The 20,841-nt window shown below is 33.1% G+C and overlaps 1 protein-coding gene across 2 annotated transcripts; it reads left to right on the forward strand.

The window, feature by feature from the left end:
* Window positions 1-5,237: 5,237 nt before the first annotated feature.
* On the forward strand, window positions 5,238-19,572 carry LOC134682546 (tubulin beta chain-like). Of its 2 annotated transcripts, XM_063541777.1 has the most exons (5): window positions 5,243-5,399; window positions 9,851-9,968; window positions 11,295-11,403; window positions 13,853-14,208; window positions 18,155-19,572. In XM_063541777.1, the coding sequence occupies exons 4-5, from the start codon at window positions 13,903-13,905 to the stop codon at window positions 18,965-18,967; spliced, it is 1,119 nt and encodes a 372-aa protein (XP_063397847.1). In that variant the 5' UTR covers window positions 5,243-5,399; window positions 9,851-9,968; window positions 11,295-11,403; window positions 13,853-13,902; the 3' UTR covers window positions 18,968-19,572. The 2 variants fall into 2 exon arrangements, with proteins under 2 accessions (XP_063397846.1, XP_063397847.1); XM_063541776.1 differs by lacking the exon at window positions 9,851-9,968 and having other exon boundaries at window positions 5,238-5,399.
* The last annotated feature ends 1,269 nt before the right edge of the window (window positions 19,573-20,841 follow it).

Genomic DNA, 20,841 nt, shown 5'->3' on the forward strand with positions numbered 1-20,841 from the left:
ATGCAATAAAAATAGGGGTCACCGACCATCTTAGCAAGTTACTGACTGCTAAAAAAAATAGTTTTTTCCCCTTCATAATTTGTAAAATATTTACAGACTAATAGGGAAAATTGTACCTGCGTTACCTTAATCCTAAAAATTCAAGAGAACTAAATTACAGATTTCCATTAAACTTTCTATTCTAAGAGAATTAGAAGTGAATTCAGAAAAAGCCAAAAATAAGGGGGAGAACCGACCTTTAAAGAGAGATCAATCTGAAAAAGTGTGAAACCATGTCGACAAGAAAACTTTTAGGTTAATTTTGATAAAAAAATCACCTTTTCTCCCGTTTACAATATAACATAATACGGCATTTTTTCCTTTGAAGTTTTTACGTGATAATCTGCTTAATTGTTCGGTTTCTGAAAAACCATGGTTTAATATAAAGATTGATATGTTATTCCATTAAAAAAATCATGACATACTTTGTTCTTGCAACTTCATGTAGATACTGATTGGCGGAGCTTGGACTCTCTTGGTATAATCTGATATTTTTTTTTATGTTAAACCATGATTTAAACTCCGCCTCTTTGTTACGCCTCCATGTGATTGACAGTTTAGTGAATGCACGAGGACAAGGATTTCGTTTGTTTTACAAATAGGATTTCTACTTTCTGGGAATTCCGTCACTGACTTCATAAATTTCAACGCAATTTTTAGACACACCTCTAACGACTCGGCCAGTGTTTCATGGAAAACAGAGAAGGCATCTGGTCCATGCTTTTAGTTTTATGAACAAACCATTTAATTTTCGGGAGTGGGGGGCTGTTTATACCTGATCCGGATTATTTTTGCCAATGCATTTAATAAATGCAATAAATTTTGTTGGGGAAAATCTTTTTTTTTTTAAAGATTTTTTTTATGACAAATCAGAGCCGGAATATTTTGTTCTAAAAATTCCCAGGCCCCCAGAAAATCAAATGGTATGTGCCTTAGAGGAGCCCGAGTCGCTCAGAAATTCAGAAAAATAACTTTTTGTCATGTCTGATGTGCCGTATTCCCCTTATCTTTTGGTTTTTTCAACTGAAAAAGGATGTTTCCTAGTGTGTAGGATTAATTTATTGGAATTGGAATGGCTGGTGTTCTTGTTTTGTAGTTCATTCAGGAGTACCTGGGGTCGACCCAGTTTTTTCGGGGTCCGTGTTTCTCATTTGTTTTTAGTTTTCAATGTTAAATGTTACTGTGTGTCCATGCGTGTCTTTTTTGTTCCCGGGTTTGTCTTTTGTCCATTAATTCCCCTTCTTCTTGGATATCGCTTCGGTTGTATACACTTCTTTTTTAACTGCTCAATTTATAAACATGTTTTTTGGGTGATGCTGTCATTTTTTCAATTTTCAAAAATGTACACATTTCTACCAGGAGTACTTAATAAATATGACAAACCCTCTTTTGAAATAACCATTTAATGCCAAATGTACCCTATTTTAAATCATGTTACTCCTGACGAAAAATGAGCTCACTTTCGTATCTAAAACATACAAAGAAAAAGAAACAATATCCAAATTATGTATAATATCTCAAAAATCGCACTAATACAGGATTATTTATAGCACTTAAATAATAGTTGAAATTTTATCCATCTTGCAAAATATGAATCTATTAAAAAATGTCTGCTTTTCTCTGTCAGACTACATAATAAAAAAAATATATTCTGACATGCACATCGCGACTGTCTTTATTTAGTAACGGTGTAAGTAAAATGGCAATTGTTATAACTGACATTTCCACGAGAAGCGGGGCCATTCGTGATATCGGACAATCCATGCCTTGTGTCGTCATGAATCTCTACAGAATTATCGAATTTTATTTTCTTGGTGGGTGGTTGTTTTTCATCTCTTGTTCCGACGGTGTTCTCCTCAGACGGGGGGTTTAGTGCCCCGACGGTGTTCTCCTCAGACGGGGGGTTTAGTGCCATCGATACCTTTTCTTCTATTTCGTTGGTCTTTGTTTTGTACGCTCTCACGGCAGTTGAACGGTGACTTGTACGGTCCATTATGGACTGTTCGTCTAGACCAGCCTTATACAAGGACGTAGCGCAACTTTTTCCCGAATGATTTGTGAAGTTTCCTTTTAACCCGGCTTTTCCACACATTTCCTTCATTAAAAACTCTAGTTTGTTCACGCCTAATTGCTGTTTTCCATAGCGTATTACGCTGGTCAAAGGCTTTCGGTAGAAACATCCGTCGTTTCCAAGAGCATTTAGATAAGTTTCAAAGTATTCATAAAGACATCTGGAACCTGAAAGTTGAAGCATGAATAAATTTATTTTGAAAAACAAAAATCGAGCAACAAACCAAATACACATATTACATCATGGTCCTTTGAATACATTGAAAATGAAAGCTTTTTAAAGTAGTGTATCACATTTTTTTTATATTTTATTCTTTTTGATAAATTTTATTTCAAAGTCGTGTATCGTTTCTTTTGTTGACTAGTATATATATATATATTACATATAAAAAGGGAAAATATGAATCTTTCACATTTCCTCCTGACACTTTGAATTTATCACATTTTCTCCTGAATATAACGTGTTTTAAAATAACTTTCAGAAAAAAAATTTGGTAATGAACTATCTCTATTCTAAAACGACCTGCTTTAGATTTATTAAATGGTACTTACCACCCCTTGTGTAATGCTTTATGTCTTTATTTGAAACCTTCAAATGTGCAAGTCCTCCTTGGTATGGCTCAAAGATATGTATTAATACGAATAACAACGTACACAGATGTTTGCGTATGAATACACAACGTTAGAGTGGGCGCGTCTTTATAAAAATTGATAACATTGAAAATAAAGCTAATTCTTTTAACCAATCAGAAGACAGTAAATACACAAAATTTATTTATAATATGATAAACGTATTTTAAAATGATAGGAAATATCGTATTGCAACTTTGCATATATCGTCGCTGTTATGCAAAAACCTCGTATCTCAATTTTTTGCGGAAATCTTTTTATCGATTATTAAGAATTAAATATGTATGTTCCACTGAATGCGAAAATATCTGATCTTCTAACCAATCATTAACCCGAATTCTGACAAGTGACGAAAAAAGTGTAGTCGGATTGGTGAGACATTTTGTTGTGCGAAAATATCATATCTCAAAAGAAAAAAAAGATGGCACTAGCAGCTGAGATTATAACAGGTACAGTTTTGTCAATTTTTTGTCTAATATATTATGTATAGCTTAGAAATAATGAAAAGCTTTAAAAATACAATATAAGTGCAGAAATTTTTGCTCGCCTTGGTAATTGATTGGTTAGAAGATCAGATATTTCTGCATACATTGGAACATAAATATTTAATTCTAAATAATCGATAAAAAAAAATCAGTTTTTATTGCCTGGTGTAAAATTATGAAAACCTTAGATGCGAGGTTTTTGCATAACAGCGACGATATATTTATTGAAAAAAACCCGCAAAAAACGTACAGAGTAAAGTTTTCGGAAGCATGTGTGGTGATGCCGTGCGGTGGGGCTTCATGTAGAATCTATCAGTTTTCGTCACGGGAACGTCTGGTTCATTTATATTCTTTTCAGAAACATAACAGTTTGTAATGACAATTTTATAAACTGGTAAACAAACTCGCACTGCGTGCTCGTTGTTTAACTCGTTTATCTCAGAAAAGCAGTGGTACAAATGTATATATAATACTTAAAACTTGGGAGGCTCGTGCTTGACAAAAGCATGATTTGGGTCTGCTGATTAAATCAAATGGTAATCTCAGTCATAGTACAGCTGAATTAACAAAAAAGGCAAAAAAGGTTTTGTTCTCTATTAAAACATATACTACATTTTTTTTTTGTAATTCTCTTGGCAGCCTTCCTATCAGAGTGTAAAATAACTTATTTGACACCTTAGTGAGAACTATATTGACTTATAATTCTGAAATAACATATTTGGACTCATATATAACATATTTCAAAGCTAAAAAAAAGAGCTTTGGTTTCTGGAAAAATTGTGGACCCATTTAATTTTATTGACAAGACTCCAATAGAAAACTTGCATCTTGGTTATTGCAAGTTTACCCTTGGCACTAACAAGAGTGCCTCAAATTTTGGTACAAGGAACGAATTGGGAAGACTGCCTATTGAATGTCATATAAAAACCCAAACTATTATGTATTTAGCAAGGCTTTTCACCTCAAATTTGAATCCCTTATTACATGAATCTTTTCAATTAACTAAAACTTTGGATTCTAGTGGCACCTATTCATGGTTCACTTCTGCAAAAGATATTCTTTCTGAATCTAACATTGATTATAGATAGACTAAAAACCAGTGATAATTTAAAACAATTAAAAAATATTAAAAGTTATATTAAACCCCAAATAAACTCATACTACAACAACCTGTTGATAAATAAGTTAACATCTATTGATGATAAAAGTAAATTAAATTTTTATAAAGCACTTGAGCCAAATCTATTGATCAAACCTTACCTCTCTAACCCAAACTTTGAATTTAGAAAATTAATTACAAAACTTAGAATCAGTGACCATTCATTATTAATTTTAAAATTCCTCGCGAAGAGAGACTTTGCAAAAAATGTAAAGTACTAGATGATGAGAAACATTTCCTAATAAATTGTTCTCATAATTCAAATATTAGATTAACATATGTTGATTGCATTATTAATAGAGAAAGTAATTTATTTGCTAATCTCACTGACAATGACAAAGTTATATATATACTTAACCCATCAACACCAACACAAGTGAATAAACTAGGATCCTTTATAAAAAAGTCAATGGAACTGAGGACAGGGGACCCTTTAATATTTACCTGAATTTGTGTATATATATTGAGTTACTTAGTTATTGTCTTTATTTGTTTTTGTTGTTGTTATATGTCACAAACTGTAAAGTTTATATGGCAATAAAACTTTGAATTGAATTGAATTGAATTAAAAAAGCTATCATTTATTAATTTAAGTTGCAGTATAAAAACAATATAAGGTCAATGTCATAAAAATATAAACTTTTTTTGTACTCGGCGAAAAACTGGGGAAGGGCTCGGTAGAACCTCGCCCTTCCCCAGTTTCTCAGCCTCATACATAAAAAGTTTATGCTGCTTACCATATTCTTATTCTTATTCTTGTTCCGGATATTAGATGTCAAGCGTTTGATCTTTTAATTGACATGTCTAAGAATAGCAAAAGTGCTTTTATTTTTACTTTACTAGTTAATCACCCTGTTATTCGCCCTTGAACTTTTGTACAAACAGCCGTTGCAGTAGAAATTCGTCATCACATATTTATTATTAGTGAAAATTTGTTATTGTAAGCAGCCCATGAAATAATGAGGGAAATAGTTCACATACAAGCAGGACAGTGTGGAAATCAAATCGGTTCCAAGGTAATTATAAATTATTTAAGTTTAATGATATCAATTTTCTTTCCAAATTAATTCATTTAAATTCTTACAATTTGAAGATTAAACAGAAAAAAAACAAAATATTTAAAACATACATTTACGTTGCATAGAATTTTAAAGTATTTGCCGGGAAGGGTTTCTAAACATTCAAGTGACTTCTTTTGAATCAATGGGCAGCGTCACTCCCAATTATTTAAATTTACAACAAAGGGCGGGCACATGTTTTAATTATATATGAATAAAATGGCCGATGTTTGTCGATATTTGTAATACGTAGATGATGTTTACATTCAAAATAACCTTGACAATGGGTTATATTTAAACTGATACATTTGATTGTTTTATACGAATACAATAATATAATGATTTTTTTTTACAAATAAGATGATTTATTTCTTCAATTTTGGGGGGGAGGGGGTATGGTTTTTTGTCTGAGTGTACTAGGAGTGATTGTATTGTCAATATTTACTGTATATAACAACATATATTGCCATCAAGATACCAAGATCTACCAACATATCTGGTGGTGCGTTTTCTTTATGTAACTGTATCAGGTCAAGAGCCTAACTTCTGCAAAAATTTTAATACGCTGCAAAATCGTAGTTTTACATCATACACCACTCAAAATTAAATCCGGTGACCCCCCCCCCCCCCTTTGTTTTCCCCTCCTCTGCAAGATAACATTTCGATTTCAATATAAGGATTTCACCATGTTTTACACAACTGGTCTACGAATTTGTCGATCAATACATGCAACAGACATGACTCATTCAATTATGGATCTGTAAGATCAGGTTTATTAGATAGAGAACAGTCTGGTTAAGTTCAGACATTATATAATAATCACATTAATACAATTATTTTCCATTATCATTTTTGTGATGCAGTCACTAGATTAAACAAAGTGCAATGGAATCCCTAGAGTCACTCCCTTGTAATAGTAACATCTTTGTATGAAGGTCTGGATGAGGGTTACAGAATAGAGAATAACTGCATGGTCAAATCTTACAGAGTAAAAAAGGGCTTAAAATTGAGACATTTACTCTGTTTGGGTAAAATTGATTCATTGCCATGTTTATGATGCATCAATATTATAGTTTTGTGACTGTGTTAAAACAATGTAACATCGATTCATGGACAGTTATATTTTTACCCAATTTAGTAACATACACCAAAATATTGTTCATGTAAGCAGCAAAACAGTCACTATCAATATGATCATGATGATTGGTGGTTATTTAATGTCCAGAGTTATTGCACACGGAGTTATTGCTTTCACGAGTAGTTTTGAGGTTGTTCACTAAACTACGTCTTTGGCACAAGAGGTGCTTTTTCTACCTCTTCTATTCCTTTGCTATAAAAAGAAAATGGTATGAACTGGTGCCGCTTGTTTATCAGGATAAAATTTTTAGCAAGGGACAAACGATTTTTATACGACCGCAAAATTGACCGCGGTCGTATTTTTGGTATCACGTCGTCGTCAGCGTCATCCGAAGACGGATAGTTTCCGGATAATAACTTAAGTATAAGTAAATAGAAATCAATAAAATTTAAACACAATGTTTATAACCACAAAATGAAGCTTGTGTCTGTTTTGGGGGGTTATGGTCCCCAAGGTTTAGGAAAAAGGGGCCCAAAGGGCCCAAAACAAGCATTTATCTGGTGTTAGGACAATAAGTTGTGTATAAGTATTTCAATTGTTCTGAAATTGTACCACAATGTTTAATACCATAAGTAGAAGGTTGGGATATATTTTAAGGGTTATGGGGCAAACAGTCTAGGAATAAAGGGTAAAAAAGGGGCCAAAAACAAGCATTTTTGTAGTTTCAAGACAATAAATTGGAGTTATCTTTCTTTGTCCAGAATGGTTGTTGAAACACCTAAAACCAATGCTTTATGAAATCTTCTTTGAAAATTGGAGTTATCTTTCTTTGTCCAGAATAGTAATTGAATCAACTTAAATCAATGCTATATACAATATACAATGCAATATTCACTTTTACTGCCAACTCAGTGATAAATTAAAGCAATCTTTACCATTCAGTGATTACAAGCACTTTGATTACCATTCTAGGGTTATACCCCTTTACAAGTGGAGAAATTGAAGAATTTTTTCGTTTCTGTTCTCTTAACTTAAGTTTGTCTCAACTAAATTTAATGAAAAGTGTATATAATGCTTATTACCTTAAAGTTTAAACTCAGTTTAAGTTCAATTTTTGGCAGCTTCACTTTTACAGTTCTTGAGTTATGTCCCTTTATAATGTTATATGCTAGCGGGGGCATCATCTGTGTCCCTTTGGACACATTCCCAATTTATTTTTTAGAAGTTACTATTAATTAATACAGTTAACTCTCGTTGTCTCGAACTCGGTTGACTCGAAATTTCGGATGAGTCGAAGTTTTCACGTGGTCCCGACCTTTGTTCCATATAAATGTATGTAATTCGACTCCTGATGAGTCGAAATGGGATATGTCGAAATTTCGGTTGAGTCGAACTAAATTTACGATTCCAAGGTTAACAAAAGCATTAAAAATTCATTATTTATCTCGAACTAATACACATATGTCAAAACATGACCTCCGGCATTTAAATGGATTGAAGAGTTAATCTGACAATACACGTGTAATTAAATTTCCAGTCACTGACAACTGTATTGATTTATGAAATGCTATTTCCACGAGTGTTTACCTAAGATCATCTTTTGAAAAAGTATTTACAATGTTTACAAAACAATAAATTGTGATTTACACTAATGAGCTTGGGTGTGTATAAAGTAAGGATTATGACTTCCTTTGATGATCACCTAAAAACTACTCATTCTGCGTCTTTAATCATGTTGTATTTTCTTTTATTAAAAGAAAGAGTGAGATAAAACAAAATGAAGAGGAATCTAAATTTTCTAAAGTCTTTTTGTATCCGAGAATAAACAATTTTGTCAACTTTAAACGACCTGAATAACGAAACTATCGATTCGAAATTACTCTCTCGGATAAAAGCCATAGGAAACATTGTAACTGAAACAATTGAATAAGTAATACAATGTTATTATAATAACGAAAGACCATGACATACAAATACATCGATCTAATACCAGAATATCGATCCCCTTCCCATATTCACCCGGATTTATTTTAGCTTTACCATGCTAAGCAAGAGTTGTGTCCCTTGTTCAGTCAAACTTCCGGTTTTCGTTTGAGTCGAACTATGTGTATCTCGAAATATTTCTCCGGTCCGGCTGACTTCGAGATAACGAGAGTCGACTGTAGTAATTTTAACCAAGACTGTACGACATTTTATATTTTAATATTCTATGATGTATTTAAATGAGTATTTCTTGTTGCAAACTCCATTAGAAATTTGAATTGAGATCATTTTTGGAATAAGGGAAAGGGGGGGGGGGGGGGGGGGGTGAAAACAAAATTTGGGAGGGGGGGGTAAATTTTTCTCATTTCAAATTTCAGAAATAAAAAGAAAATTTCTTCAAACCTTTTTTTTTTTTTTGAGAGGATTAATATTCAACAGTCAGCATAGTGAATTGCTCAAAAGAAAAAAAAGAAATTTAAGTTCATAAGATCAAATTCATTCTGTGTCAGAAACCTATGCTGTGTCAACTATTTAATCACAATCCAAATTCAGAGCTGTATCCAGCTTGAATATTGTGTCCATACTTGCCCAAACCGTTCAGGGTTCGTCATCTGCAGTCGTATAAAGCTGCGCCCTGCGGAGCATCTGGTTTTAGATTCATACAAGAAGCCAGTTCTACCATTTGAAACTTCTCGATCCTTATCGCATTTACGTTAATGTAAGTGAGCGAGAATGCCCGAGAAGTTAGGATTGCTTTTTGATTGGTGCTCTATTTTAAGAACGAAAGTAGATCACTTTAAATTACAAAAAAAGATTTTAAATTACGCAAAAATAATTCATTGTTTAGGGTAAATAACGCACTTGACAGCGACTATTAGGGTTGGAATAGTTTCAATAAATAATTGGGTTCTCCTTTGAAGGAATTGGTTACTTTTCAAACGCCGAGAAGGACAATTGAATTGGGTTTTCTATTGTTTTGATTGCGTAATTACGCAAATACGCAGCTTATCTGGAGCTCTTCAGAAAACAGAATAATGGTAGAAAAAGTGCAGAATAATGGGCAAAAATGAAGTCAGATATAGTCCTTCTTATTAATACTGCTTAGTTATTGCACTGACCATGTACATTTTGTATTACTAACATCTTCTGTTTAAACCTTCGGACAAATTTGCAAAACTTGTGTGTAACAGCAAGCATTTCATTGTCCTAAAATATGGACTGACACTGCCATTTCAAATATAATTACTTCAACATCAATGTTTTCGAATTCAAATATTTTCGAAATTATATTAATGCATGTGGCGGGGGTTTCATCTTTGTCTAGTTTGTTTTTTGTTTTTGTTTTTAGGTCTGCTTCATTTGTTCGAGCTTCGGAATAAGCTGTGTTAACCAAATCACGTTACCGGCTAAAAAGCGGCTAAAAGCAAACGAGTGAAACCGGCTGAAAAAAGAAGATTACGACAGTGGTAAGAAGAACCTTTTCTACAATCGATCCACTTATGAAGAGGATGAAAACATTGACATAGCAATGTTGTAGATGATGCAGTCTCGAGCAGTATAAATACACCAAACAACCATCATAAGAACATCATATAATCGGTCAACCTCGGCAGATTGCGGTGCCAAGGTGTGCCGAATGTAACTTCGTCTTGTCATTTTCTATGAAAAATAAACGTAGTTTCTTATTCTGTTTAGTTTCATTTGGACTATAGATGACATAATTACACGAACATAAACGGATGTCTTTCGGTTTTAAAAGAAAGCTTATTGTCTTTGTACATTTTATGTTACTTTTATGAAACAATTTACCTTTACCTTACGCTTACCGCCGTACATTAAGGGCCAACTGTTTCACTACGGTTCGATTAGACTGGCGATGGCGGCTTTTCCCACATGTCAGGCGACTAAAAAAATGAAATCCTACTTTTTAGGAAAATGAATCATGGTGTGATCAAAGGTTAAAATTAGTAAACAAATAAACAAAATATGTACAAAAAAATCAGATTATATTCAAGGGGATTCACATGTTCAAATAGAACAGTCAGGGGATTCACATGTTCAAATAGAACAGTCAGGGGATTCAAATGTTCAAATAGAACAGTCATGGGATTCACATGTTCAAATAGAACAGTCAGGGGATTCACATGTTCAAATAGAACAGTCAGGGGATTCACATGTTCAAATAGAACAGTCAGGGGATTCACATGTTCAAATAGAACAGTCAGGGGATTCACATGTTCAAATAGAACAGTCATGGGATTCACATGTTCAAATAGAACAGTCAGGGGATTCACATGTTCAAATAGAACAGTCAGGGGATTCACATGTTCAAATAGAACAGTCAGGGGATTCAAATGTTCAAATAGAACAGTCATGGGATTCACATGTTCAAATAGAACAGTCAGGGGATTCACATGTTCAAATAGAACAGTCAGGGGATTCAAATGTTCAAATAGAACAGTCATGGGATTCACATGTTCAAATAGAACAGTCAGGGGATTCACATGTTCAAATATAACAGTCAGGGGATTCACAAGTTCAAATTCAGAATCAAAATTAATCGGATTTATAGAATTTATCTCTCTTTCCCATTAACATGATTAATGAATTTTTGTTATTTGTCCAAGTAAGAAATCTAAAGACATAGATTTATTTTTATTAAAGTAAAGTAAAGTTGAAAAACAAATATGGTCCCGAGAAAAATCCCATACACCCTTACAAAAGATGAATGGTAGGAGAGAAACTTTGACAATAAAAAAGCTTCACAATTTATTTAATATTTTTCTCTATAGTTCTGGGAAGTCATTTCAGATGAGCATGGGGTAGATCCAACTGGACAATATCATGGCGATTCTGATCTACAACTTGAGAGAATCAGTGTTTACTTCAGCGAAGCAAATGGTATGTGACATTTTCTTCATGTTAGACGTTTTTACATTGATCACATGTGTATGGCTTCAAGTCATTAGCTCTATATCTAAAATCAATCAAACTAAAGATAAAGCAAGTGAAAAGGAGGTAGAATTGTGCTTGATAACATTAAAAAAGAAACTTCATTCACAATGCTAACAACAATATTCATCTTGGACTAATACATTAATTATATATGATCTATCAATTAGAATATATTTATATACAATATATTTTCTAAACAATAATGGCAATAAGAAAAAAATCCAAAAAAGGGGAAAAAACATGAAAACAATGGTAAGAACTTAGTAGAAGAAAACACCTTATCCGGATAAGTTCTAAAATTACATAACTTTTAAAACCAGTTGAAGCTATCTGGGGCCTTGTTCAAACAATTAGAGACAACATTATATGTCTCTGAAACAATGTATTGTGCATAATTTTTATGACCCCGCAGTAGCGGAGGGGGCATTAAGTTTAACCTTCTTGTTGTCGGTCTGTACGTACGTCCGTACGTCCCAAAATTGGTTCCCGTTCTCTAACTTTAGTTTGCCTTAACCCAATGTTATGAAACTTATACACACTGCTTATTATCACAAAACACAGGTCAAGTTTGAATTTGGGTGGCGTCACTTTTACTGTTTTAGAGTTAAACATGTTAAACCCCTAACAAATGGAAAAATTGCTGAATTTTTCGTTTCCGTTCCCTAACTTTTTTTTCCCTCAACGAAATATTATGAAACTTATACACAATGCTTATAACCGCAAAACACAGCTCAAGTTTGAATTTGGGTGGCGTCACTTTTACCGTTCTAGAGCATAATGCCCCTTTACAAATGGAAAAACTGTTGAATTTTTCGTTTCCGTTCTCTAACTTTAGTTTGCTTCAACCAAATGTTATGAAATTTATACATAATGCTTATTACTACAAAACACACTTCAAGTTTGAATTTTGGTGGCGTCACTTTGAACGTTCTAGAGTTATGCCCCTTTAAAAATGGAAAACTTGATTACTGAATTTTTCGTTTCCATTCTCCAACTTTTGGTAGCCTCAACCAAATGTTATGAAACTTATACACAATGCTTATTACCACAAAACACAGATCAAGTTTGAATTTTGGTGGCATCTTTTTTACTGTTCTAGAGTTATGCTCCTTTACAAATGGAAAAACTGCTGAATTTTTCGTTTCTGTTCTCTAGCTTCAGTTTGCCTCAACCAAATGTTATGAAACTTATAAACAATACTTATTACCACAATACTCAGATCAAGTATAAATTCGGGTAGCGTCTATTTTACAGTTCTTGAGTTATGTCCCTTTATAACGTTATATGCAAGCGGAGGCATCATATGTGTCCCATGGACACATTCCCCATTTATTTTCATACAGACATGTTTAAGCCATCGTATAAACATAAAACAAAGCATTTTCAATGGCTATAATTTGTCTTTTAACAATAATGAATTGATTCTTAAACTATCAAAATTTTGTCCACCTTCCAAACTTTTCACTCCCTCAGCTCAATGCTTTATTGGTTATGCTTTCCCTCAACAGGAAGTTGTCCAAGTAACTGTTTTTCCCCGGATTGGACTAAATAGCGATAAGGTGTATAGTGTTACCTGTCAGACAGAGCAATATCAGATTCAAATCTGCCTGGTAGATATACCTCGAATGACATCGATTTATTCGTAGAAATTCATCAGTAGACATGATCGATCATCGTACCTTGAATTTTACTTGTATAACAATGTTATTTAAACTTGTACCAAATTTGCTAGAGTAAAATCGAATGAATTAAGTTTATTATTTTTACATTGTTATACACCAACTGCAGGTAAGTAAATTAGTGGAGTAGGAAAATACAAAATGCAAAATCATTAAATGTACAGTACTTGGAAACATCTGGTACTATTATCCTGATGTTATTGTAATAGTCCCAGGTAACAAAAAAATATCTACCGACCGTGCGGGGGCTTTATAGCCACAGGGACTCGGTTAGCAGATTAAAATTTTGTTAAACAATGTTTTTCATTTTTATTTTTATTATTTCCTGTCTATTTGTATTACTTTATTAACGTATTTGACGTTGACATCACTATTTTTTTGTTTTCTAGCAATGTGCAGTTTACTATCCATATCCGTAGAATTTTTCAGTATACGGATATGGATAATAAACTGCGCATTGCTAGAAAGCAAAGAAATAGTGATGTCAAGGTCAAATACGTTAATAAAGTAATACAAGTAGACAGGAAATAATAAAAAAAAATTAAAAAAAACATTGTTTAACAAAGTTTTAATCTGCTAACCGAATCCCTGTGTTTATAGCCAGTCAAGGTCGTTAAAAAAACCAATAAGTAAGTAAAATATCTGAGTCGAGTCACCACCAAGGTAAAATCTATAATTTTAAAGTTTAACATACATTTACATCTATATAATTATAGGAAACAGATATGTTCCTAGAGCAGTTCTTGTTGATTTGGAACCTGGTACCATGGATTCTGTGCGATCGGGTCCGTTTGGGCAACTATTTAGACCTGACAACTTCGTATTTGGTCAGTCTGGTGCTGGAAATAACTGGGCCAAAGGTCATTACACAGAAGGAGCTGAACTGGTAGAAAGTGTTGTGGATGTCGTCCGAAGAGAGGCGGAAACATGTGATTGCCTTCAAGGGTTCCAGTTGTCACATTCTCTTGGTGGAGGAACAGGATCTGGCATGGGAACACTGTTGATCAGTAAACTCCGGGAAGAATACCCAGACAGGATAATGATCACTTACTCTGTATTCCCATCTCCAAAGGTAAAAATAAATATATGTATAATGTGTTACATTTACCTGTTAAAGTACATGTCCACATATCTTTGCCTTTAAATGAAAAAAAGAGTTTAGAAGTCACACCAAATTAAATCTGAGACTTGCTACAATCTCAGATGAAGAACACCTACATTTCAATCCTATGTAAATCAAAATTATGAAATATCACTCTTATCGTCGTGTCATATGTTTTCGTATGTCTTATGTTTTCGTATCAACCACATTTCGTCGATTTAGACTGCATACGCGTACATTATGGCGTGTTTTCGGTTTCTATATATAGAACAACAACACCACTACAACTTGACATATTTAAAACATATTCAATGTCGCTTTTTAAAGACGTTAGAAACTAACCTATTTAGCCATTTTTATTTAATGTCAAAAATATGCATCACTAGAATACTTGTGGAATAAAATTCTGAAGGGTTGAAATAAAGTCCAGATATGTTTTTTTGCAAGTCAGACATCGGATCTTCAAGACATATGACTGTCATGTGGTGTTTTTTTTGCCGTTTTAATTACGAACCAGCGAGTTAAAATTAGCAGAGTTCTTATATAAAATGGTTGTTCAAAATCTAATTATTCAATATTTCATTGACATTTTTTTTTTATTCATCCTTGATACATGAAGATGAAAATAGTTTGAACTTTTTATATTTAATCCTAAATTTTGAAAACTGCATTTTATTTTAGAAAAAATAATGTATTTTGTACAAACCAGGTGCCAATCTGAAATTAATCAAAATCTAAAAATTAGCACACGAAACACCAACCTTAAACTATATCCTAGTAATTTTTAGTACTAAAAAGTATTTAATAACTTTTTTTATGATTCAAGCGATCACCAGAACCACGACTTTAGAAAAAACTAGAACACACCCGCGAAATCGCGGGCATTCAGAGCGTAGTTTAAAGTATGTAAAGTGTTGTTGGAAGAATTTTGTAAAATATTGAATGACTGGAGAATTTCAGCAAAAGTATCATAAGTCATAGGTTATTGGGGACAGGAAAATGCTTTTTTATCCCTCCTTCTTTATTTCCAATTTTCCCATTTTTGGTTTTCTATCAATTTCAATATAAACATACATTTAGTATGTTATGAAGTAAGGAGCCTGTAATTAAGTGGTTGTTGTTTGTTTATGTGTTACATATTTGTTTTTCGTTCATTTTTTGTACATGAATAAGGCCGCTAGTTTTCTGGTTTGAATTGTTTTTCATTGTCAGTTCGGGGCCTTTTAAAGCTGAGTATGCGGTTTGGGCTTTGCTCGTTGTTGAAGGTCGTACGGTAACCTATAGTTGTAAATATCTGTGTCATATTGGTCTCGTGTGGAGAGTTGTCTCAACATGGCAATCATACCACATCTTCTTTTTTTTTGTAACTAATTAATTTTGAAAAAGATTTAATGACTGGATAATTTCAGAAAAGGTATCAAAAGTTCACATGCTTATCTGTATATTATGAACACTCATTACTTTATAAATATAGTGTATTTACTTTTGTAACGGAGGGGGTCGGTGACGACACCTTCCGGGACGTGTAGCGGCCAGTACTTTGCCCCTATTTGACCATTGGGATACCTGATATCAGATTATGGCTGAACAACAGACAATGAATCAAACGAAACTATATTTTATTCACAAATGTATGTAACAGTTGCATGTATTAAACAAAGTCGGATATAAACAGGAGTCAAAAAACTTTGTCTAAACAGAAACGTGAATTTGCTTCGCGTTGTGTTTTAATGTAGTGAAATTAGCAAGATAATGCTCAACTCTGGCGAACTGCACCGATATAGTGGTTAACTAAAAACTCCAAAGCGGCGAGTTTTGGAGGTCTATGCAAGGCCGATTCTGCCTAAACTCCAACAACAAATGGAAGTTTTTAACGACCTTGACTGGCTATACAGCCCTTGCACGGTCGGCTTTCCTAAACTCCAAATGATATTCTAAACTTGTCATTAAACAGGGTGACTTTTAACTGAAACGGTACTGAAGAAAAGTTGAATAAATGAATATTTATAAAACATTATAAAAACATCGAAAGTTAAATACTAAAACAGTTAAATTAACAATCCTTACTTTTATCATACTGTTTTTAAATAAAATTAAACTTAAAATAAACATTTAAATACTGAATTATTAATTTGTCCAAATTAAGGGGAATTAACCTAGGTACATCAAGGCACATCTATTACACTTTCAATTCTAAGTTTACTAATAGATCAATAGTGGTTATTGGTATAGTATACAGACCCTCTCTATTTAATAAATTCTGTGACTGTCGTGGATAGTAAACTTGAAAAAGATAGCAGATAGAAATCTGCAAATACACTTTATTCTTTGTATATGTATGTTCAAAGTATACAGAAAAAACGCAAAACGGAAGTCTAATCTGACTTATAATTTCGTCCAATGACGGAACAATATCCGGATGCCTTTTTTCTCGTTTTTCTCCAAAAATAACTCAATCTGAATAATCATATGACTGGATGACAAATGGCACTATGTACTGTACATATAAGACACAGAGGCGTGTTGATCAATTCATTGTGGAAAGAAGAGAAGCGACACCAAAAATGAGGTCTTCTCGTTTAATAGTATAGATATTAATTTCCGGATTTTGTAGTCATTTCCTGTCCGTGTACCGATCCAATTTTTGATTCATACGAAAACATATGACGCCGTTTTTTTTGACATACAAAAATCGCAAAGTAATCGGAAACAGTAAAAAATCGTAGTAAGCATTGACAAAAAAACTAGATACCTAAAATCAATCTACAGGACATGCTTTTTAAATTTGAGTAAACACCTGAATAAAAACTCAACAGTGAAAACCGTAAGCAGTGAAAATTGTTATTAGTACGAAAACGCATAACATGATGATATATATATTTAACTTGAAGTAAAAAGTTTATACATGTTTTTAATAGTCGATATCGAATTAAACTATGAACTTATTTTATTAGTATATAGGTTGATATCACAAACTTAATATACAAAGGGAGACAATTCAATCTGAGTTCTCCAAAGTTGTGATGTTTACTTTTATACTATGTTAGCTGTTGCTTCATTTAGATAACATTCTACAAGAATAAGATCTACAAAAGACAATTTTAACAAAGGCACGTGTATATCTCTTATTACATGAAGAGAGACTTTCCAACAATTGCTTTCAATAAAATAAAATATTTATTTATTTAATTTGTGATTTTTAAAAGGTAATAATTCAGTAATTGGAGATGCTGCTTTTTGTGATCATGTCAGATTGGAACTTGGGATTAAGCATTCTTAACAAATGACAGCTATCTAGTTTGAAATATCTCCTGAATCTAGGTCTCTATATAAAATCTCTGGAAATGGAACTATTATGTATTTCCAGCTATTGGGCATGTGTCATCCAGATATGGTGGGTAAGACATGACCAGAAGCCACGTTTAAACTTTCATCAGTGATGCTTCAATTTTGTTTTGTTTTTGGTACCTGAACACCTGAAGATAGTCCAAAACATCATTTATGACATTTTTTTATAAATTTTGATTATTTATCCAAAAATGTACAAGAAGCCGAAACTTATTTAGAGATTTACATTCGTTATGCTTTCAATTGTCCCAAAAAGTGAATAAATCTAAATGACTAACAAAAAATCAGCTTTTAACTCCGTTATACAAATGACAAAAAAATAAGGTATGAAAAAAGACAACCACTGACAGATGATCCCCAACTTAAGACTGGCACGTTAATATGTTTACTGACCTGAAATTTGCATGGAAAAGAAGATGTCTGGTTCATTCCTTTCTTCATCTGGGACCTTGTGTAAATACATGTATGTATGAAAATTGATGGGTATGTTTTAAATTATTTATTGATTCACCAGTTTCCTAATAAATTAAAGCACTTAATAAATTTTGTAAAATAATCTTTTTACAAGGTTTCTGACACCGTTGTTGAGCCGTACAATGCAACCTTATCTGTTCATCAGCTTGTTGAAAACACTGACGAGACTTTCTGTATCGACAATGAGGCTCTCTACGACATCTGTTTCAGAACATTGAAGTTGACCACACCCACATATGGAGATATGAATCACATTGTTTCCGCTGCAATGTCGGGCATAACAACATGTCTTAGATTTCCTGGACAATTGAATGCAGATTTGAGGAAATTAGCCGTTAATATGGTTCCGTTTCCTCGTCTTCATTTCTTCATGCCAGGGTTTGCACCTTTAACATCACGCGGCTGTCAACAGTATCGTGCACTTTCTGTACCGGAACTGACACAGCAGATGTTTGATGCTAAGAACATGATGACGGCTTGTGATCCTCGCCATGGAAGATATTTGACTGTTGCTTGTATTTTTAGAGGGAGAATGTCAATGAAAGAGGTTGACGAACAAATGCTAAATGTCCAGAACAAAAACAGTTCATATTTTGTAGAATGGATTCCAAATAACGTCAAAACGGCTGTTTGTGACATTCCACCAAGAGGCTTGAAAATGTCGGCTACTTTTATGGGTAACAGTACAGCAATTCAAGAAATATTCAAGCGAATCTCTGAGCAGTTTACAGTCATGTTTCGCCGAAAAGCTTTTCTTCATTGGTATACTGGTGAAGGGATGGATGAGATGGAATTTACCGAGGCAGAGTCGAATATGAACGATTTAATTTCTGAATACCAACAGTATCAGGATGCAACAGCAGAAGAACAGGACTTTGATGAGGAAGAGGAAGAGGAAGAAGGGTAAAATGTTCAAAACTGAACTGTGCGCAAACTATTGATTAAAAAAGAAGTTAGCTTTATACATTAAGACAGATGTGACATCTCGAATTTCATTTAATGCAGTTCGTTTTAAATATGTGTAAAACAGCATTAAAAGAAAACGTTTTGCACCAAGTAAACTAAACTAAGATTGTTAACATGATTAATGTGACCCATAGAAAGTTTTAATTGAATAAACTTTTGGTGCATAAGGCAAAGTTTTACTTTGTAACCTTTATGAATTTGAACTTATCGATCCTGCATGACTATATTAGTCCAAAATCTTCTAAAGTCTCACATGTCATGCAAGGGACGATTTTTGTTGTCCTGGAGTTATCTACCTTTCTTCATGTATTGTTGTTGACCCTTGAAAAGTTTATTCTCTTAGTTGCTATCTCCATGATATTCACTGATCTCTTTATATATATAATATTTTCATCATACTGTGTCACATTAAATCATAAACAGTCATAATGTTTACTGAACTTTGTTTTAATGAACTTTGCTTTTAGCAAAGATCGATTCCAATTACATATAATAACGTACAATTCTATATTTTAAAATTTAAACAAAAAATTATATGAAATTTAACATGGTACTGGATTAATTTACTGCTTTCTTTTTTCCATTATTTTGCAAATAATTCGGCTTGTTTTCCATGGCTACATCTGATACGTTATTAGTTCCCTACCGACGAAGTCGAAGGGTACTTAAGGTTTGCACTCTGGCTGTCTGTCTGTCTGACCATTCGTCAGTCCGGCAAATCACTTTTCCAGACTTTTTTCTTCATGCTTGAAGATATTCATTTGATATTTGGTGTATTGTTTTATCATGACAAGTTACAGGTCAAGTTCCAATTTCAAGATTTTAGCTTTTCTCCTTGTTCAGTTAAAGCCCTTTCCCTAGAATTAATTTTTTGATGAAATACTTATTCATTACTAGATTTCTATTCAAAGGGAAATAACTCATTTTTGTACGACCGCAAAAAAAAATTGTGGTCCGTATATTGTTATCACGTCGTCGTCCGAAGACATTTAGTTTACGCACAATAAATGTAGTATAAGTAAATAGAAATCTATGAAATTTAAACACAAGGTTTATGACCACAAAAGAAAGGTTGGGATTGATTTTGAGAGTTTTGGTCCCAACAGTTTAGGAATTAGGGGCCAAAAGGGGCCCAAATAAGCATTTTCTTGGTTTTCGCACAATAACTTTAGTATAAGTAAAAAGAAATCTATGAATTTAAACACAAGATTTATGACCTCAAAAGGAAGGTTGGGATTGATTTTGGGAGTTTTGGTCCAAATAGTTTAGGAATTAGGGGCAAAAAAGGGTCCAAAATTTAACTTTGTTTGATTCATCAAAAATGAATTATTGGGGTTCTTTGATATGCCGAATCTAACCGTGTATTTAGATATTAATTTTTGGTCCTGTTTTCAAATTTGTCTACATTACGGTCCAAAGGGTCCAAAATTAAACTTAGTTTGATTATAACAAAAATTGAATTATTGGGGTTCTTTGATATATGCTGAATCTAAACACGTACTTAGATTTTTTATTATGGGTCCAGTTTTCAAGTTGGTCCAAATCGGGGTCAAAAATTACATTTGATTTCAACAAAAATTGAATGTATGGGGTTCTTTGATATGCTGAATCTAACCATGTATTTAGATTTTGGATATTGGACCACAATAAGTAAATGTCCAATTTAAATTCTTTAAGTTCTTAGACCACATTCATTCTGTGTCAATAACCTATGCTGTGTCAACTATTTAATCACAATCAAAATTTAGAGCTGTATCAAGCTTGAATGTTGTGTCCATACTTGCCCCAACTGTTCAGGGTTCGACCTCTGCGGTC

The sequence above is a fragment of the Mytilus trossulus genome, chromosome 1 (assembly GCF_036588685.1).
Source record: "Mytilus trossulus isolate FHL-02 chromosome 1, PNRI_Mtr1.1.1.hap1, whole genome shotgun sequence".
In the NCBI taxonomy this organism is placed as follows: Eukaryota; Metazoa; Mollusca; class Bivalvia; order Mytilida; family Mytilidae; genus Mytilus; species Mytilus trossulus.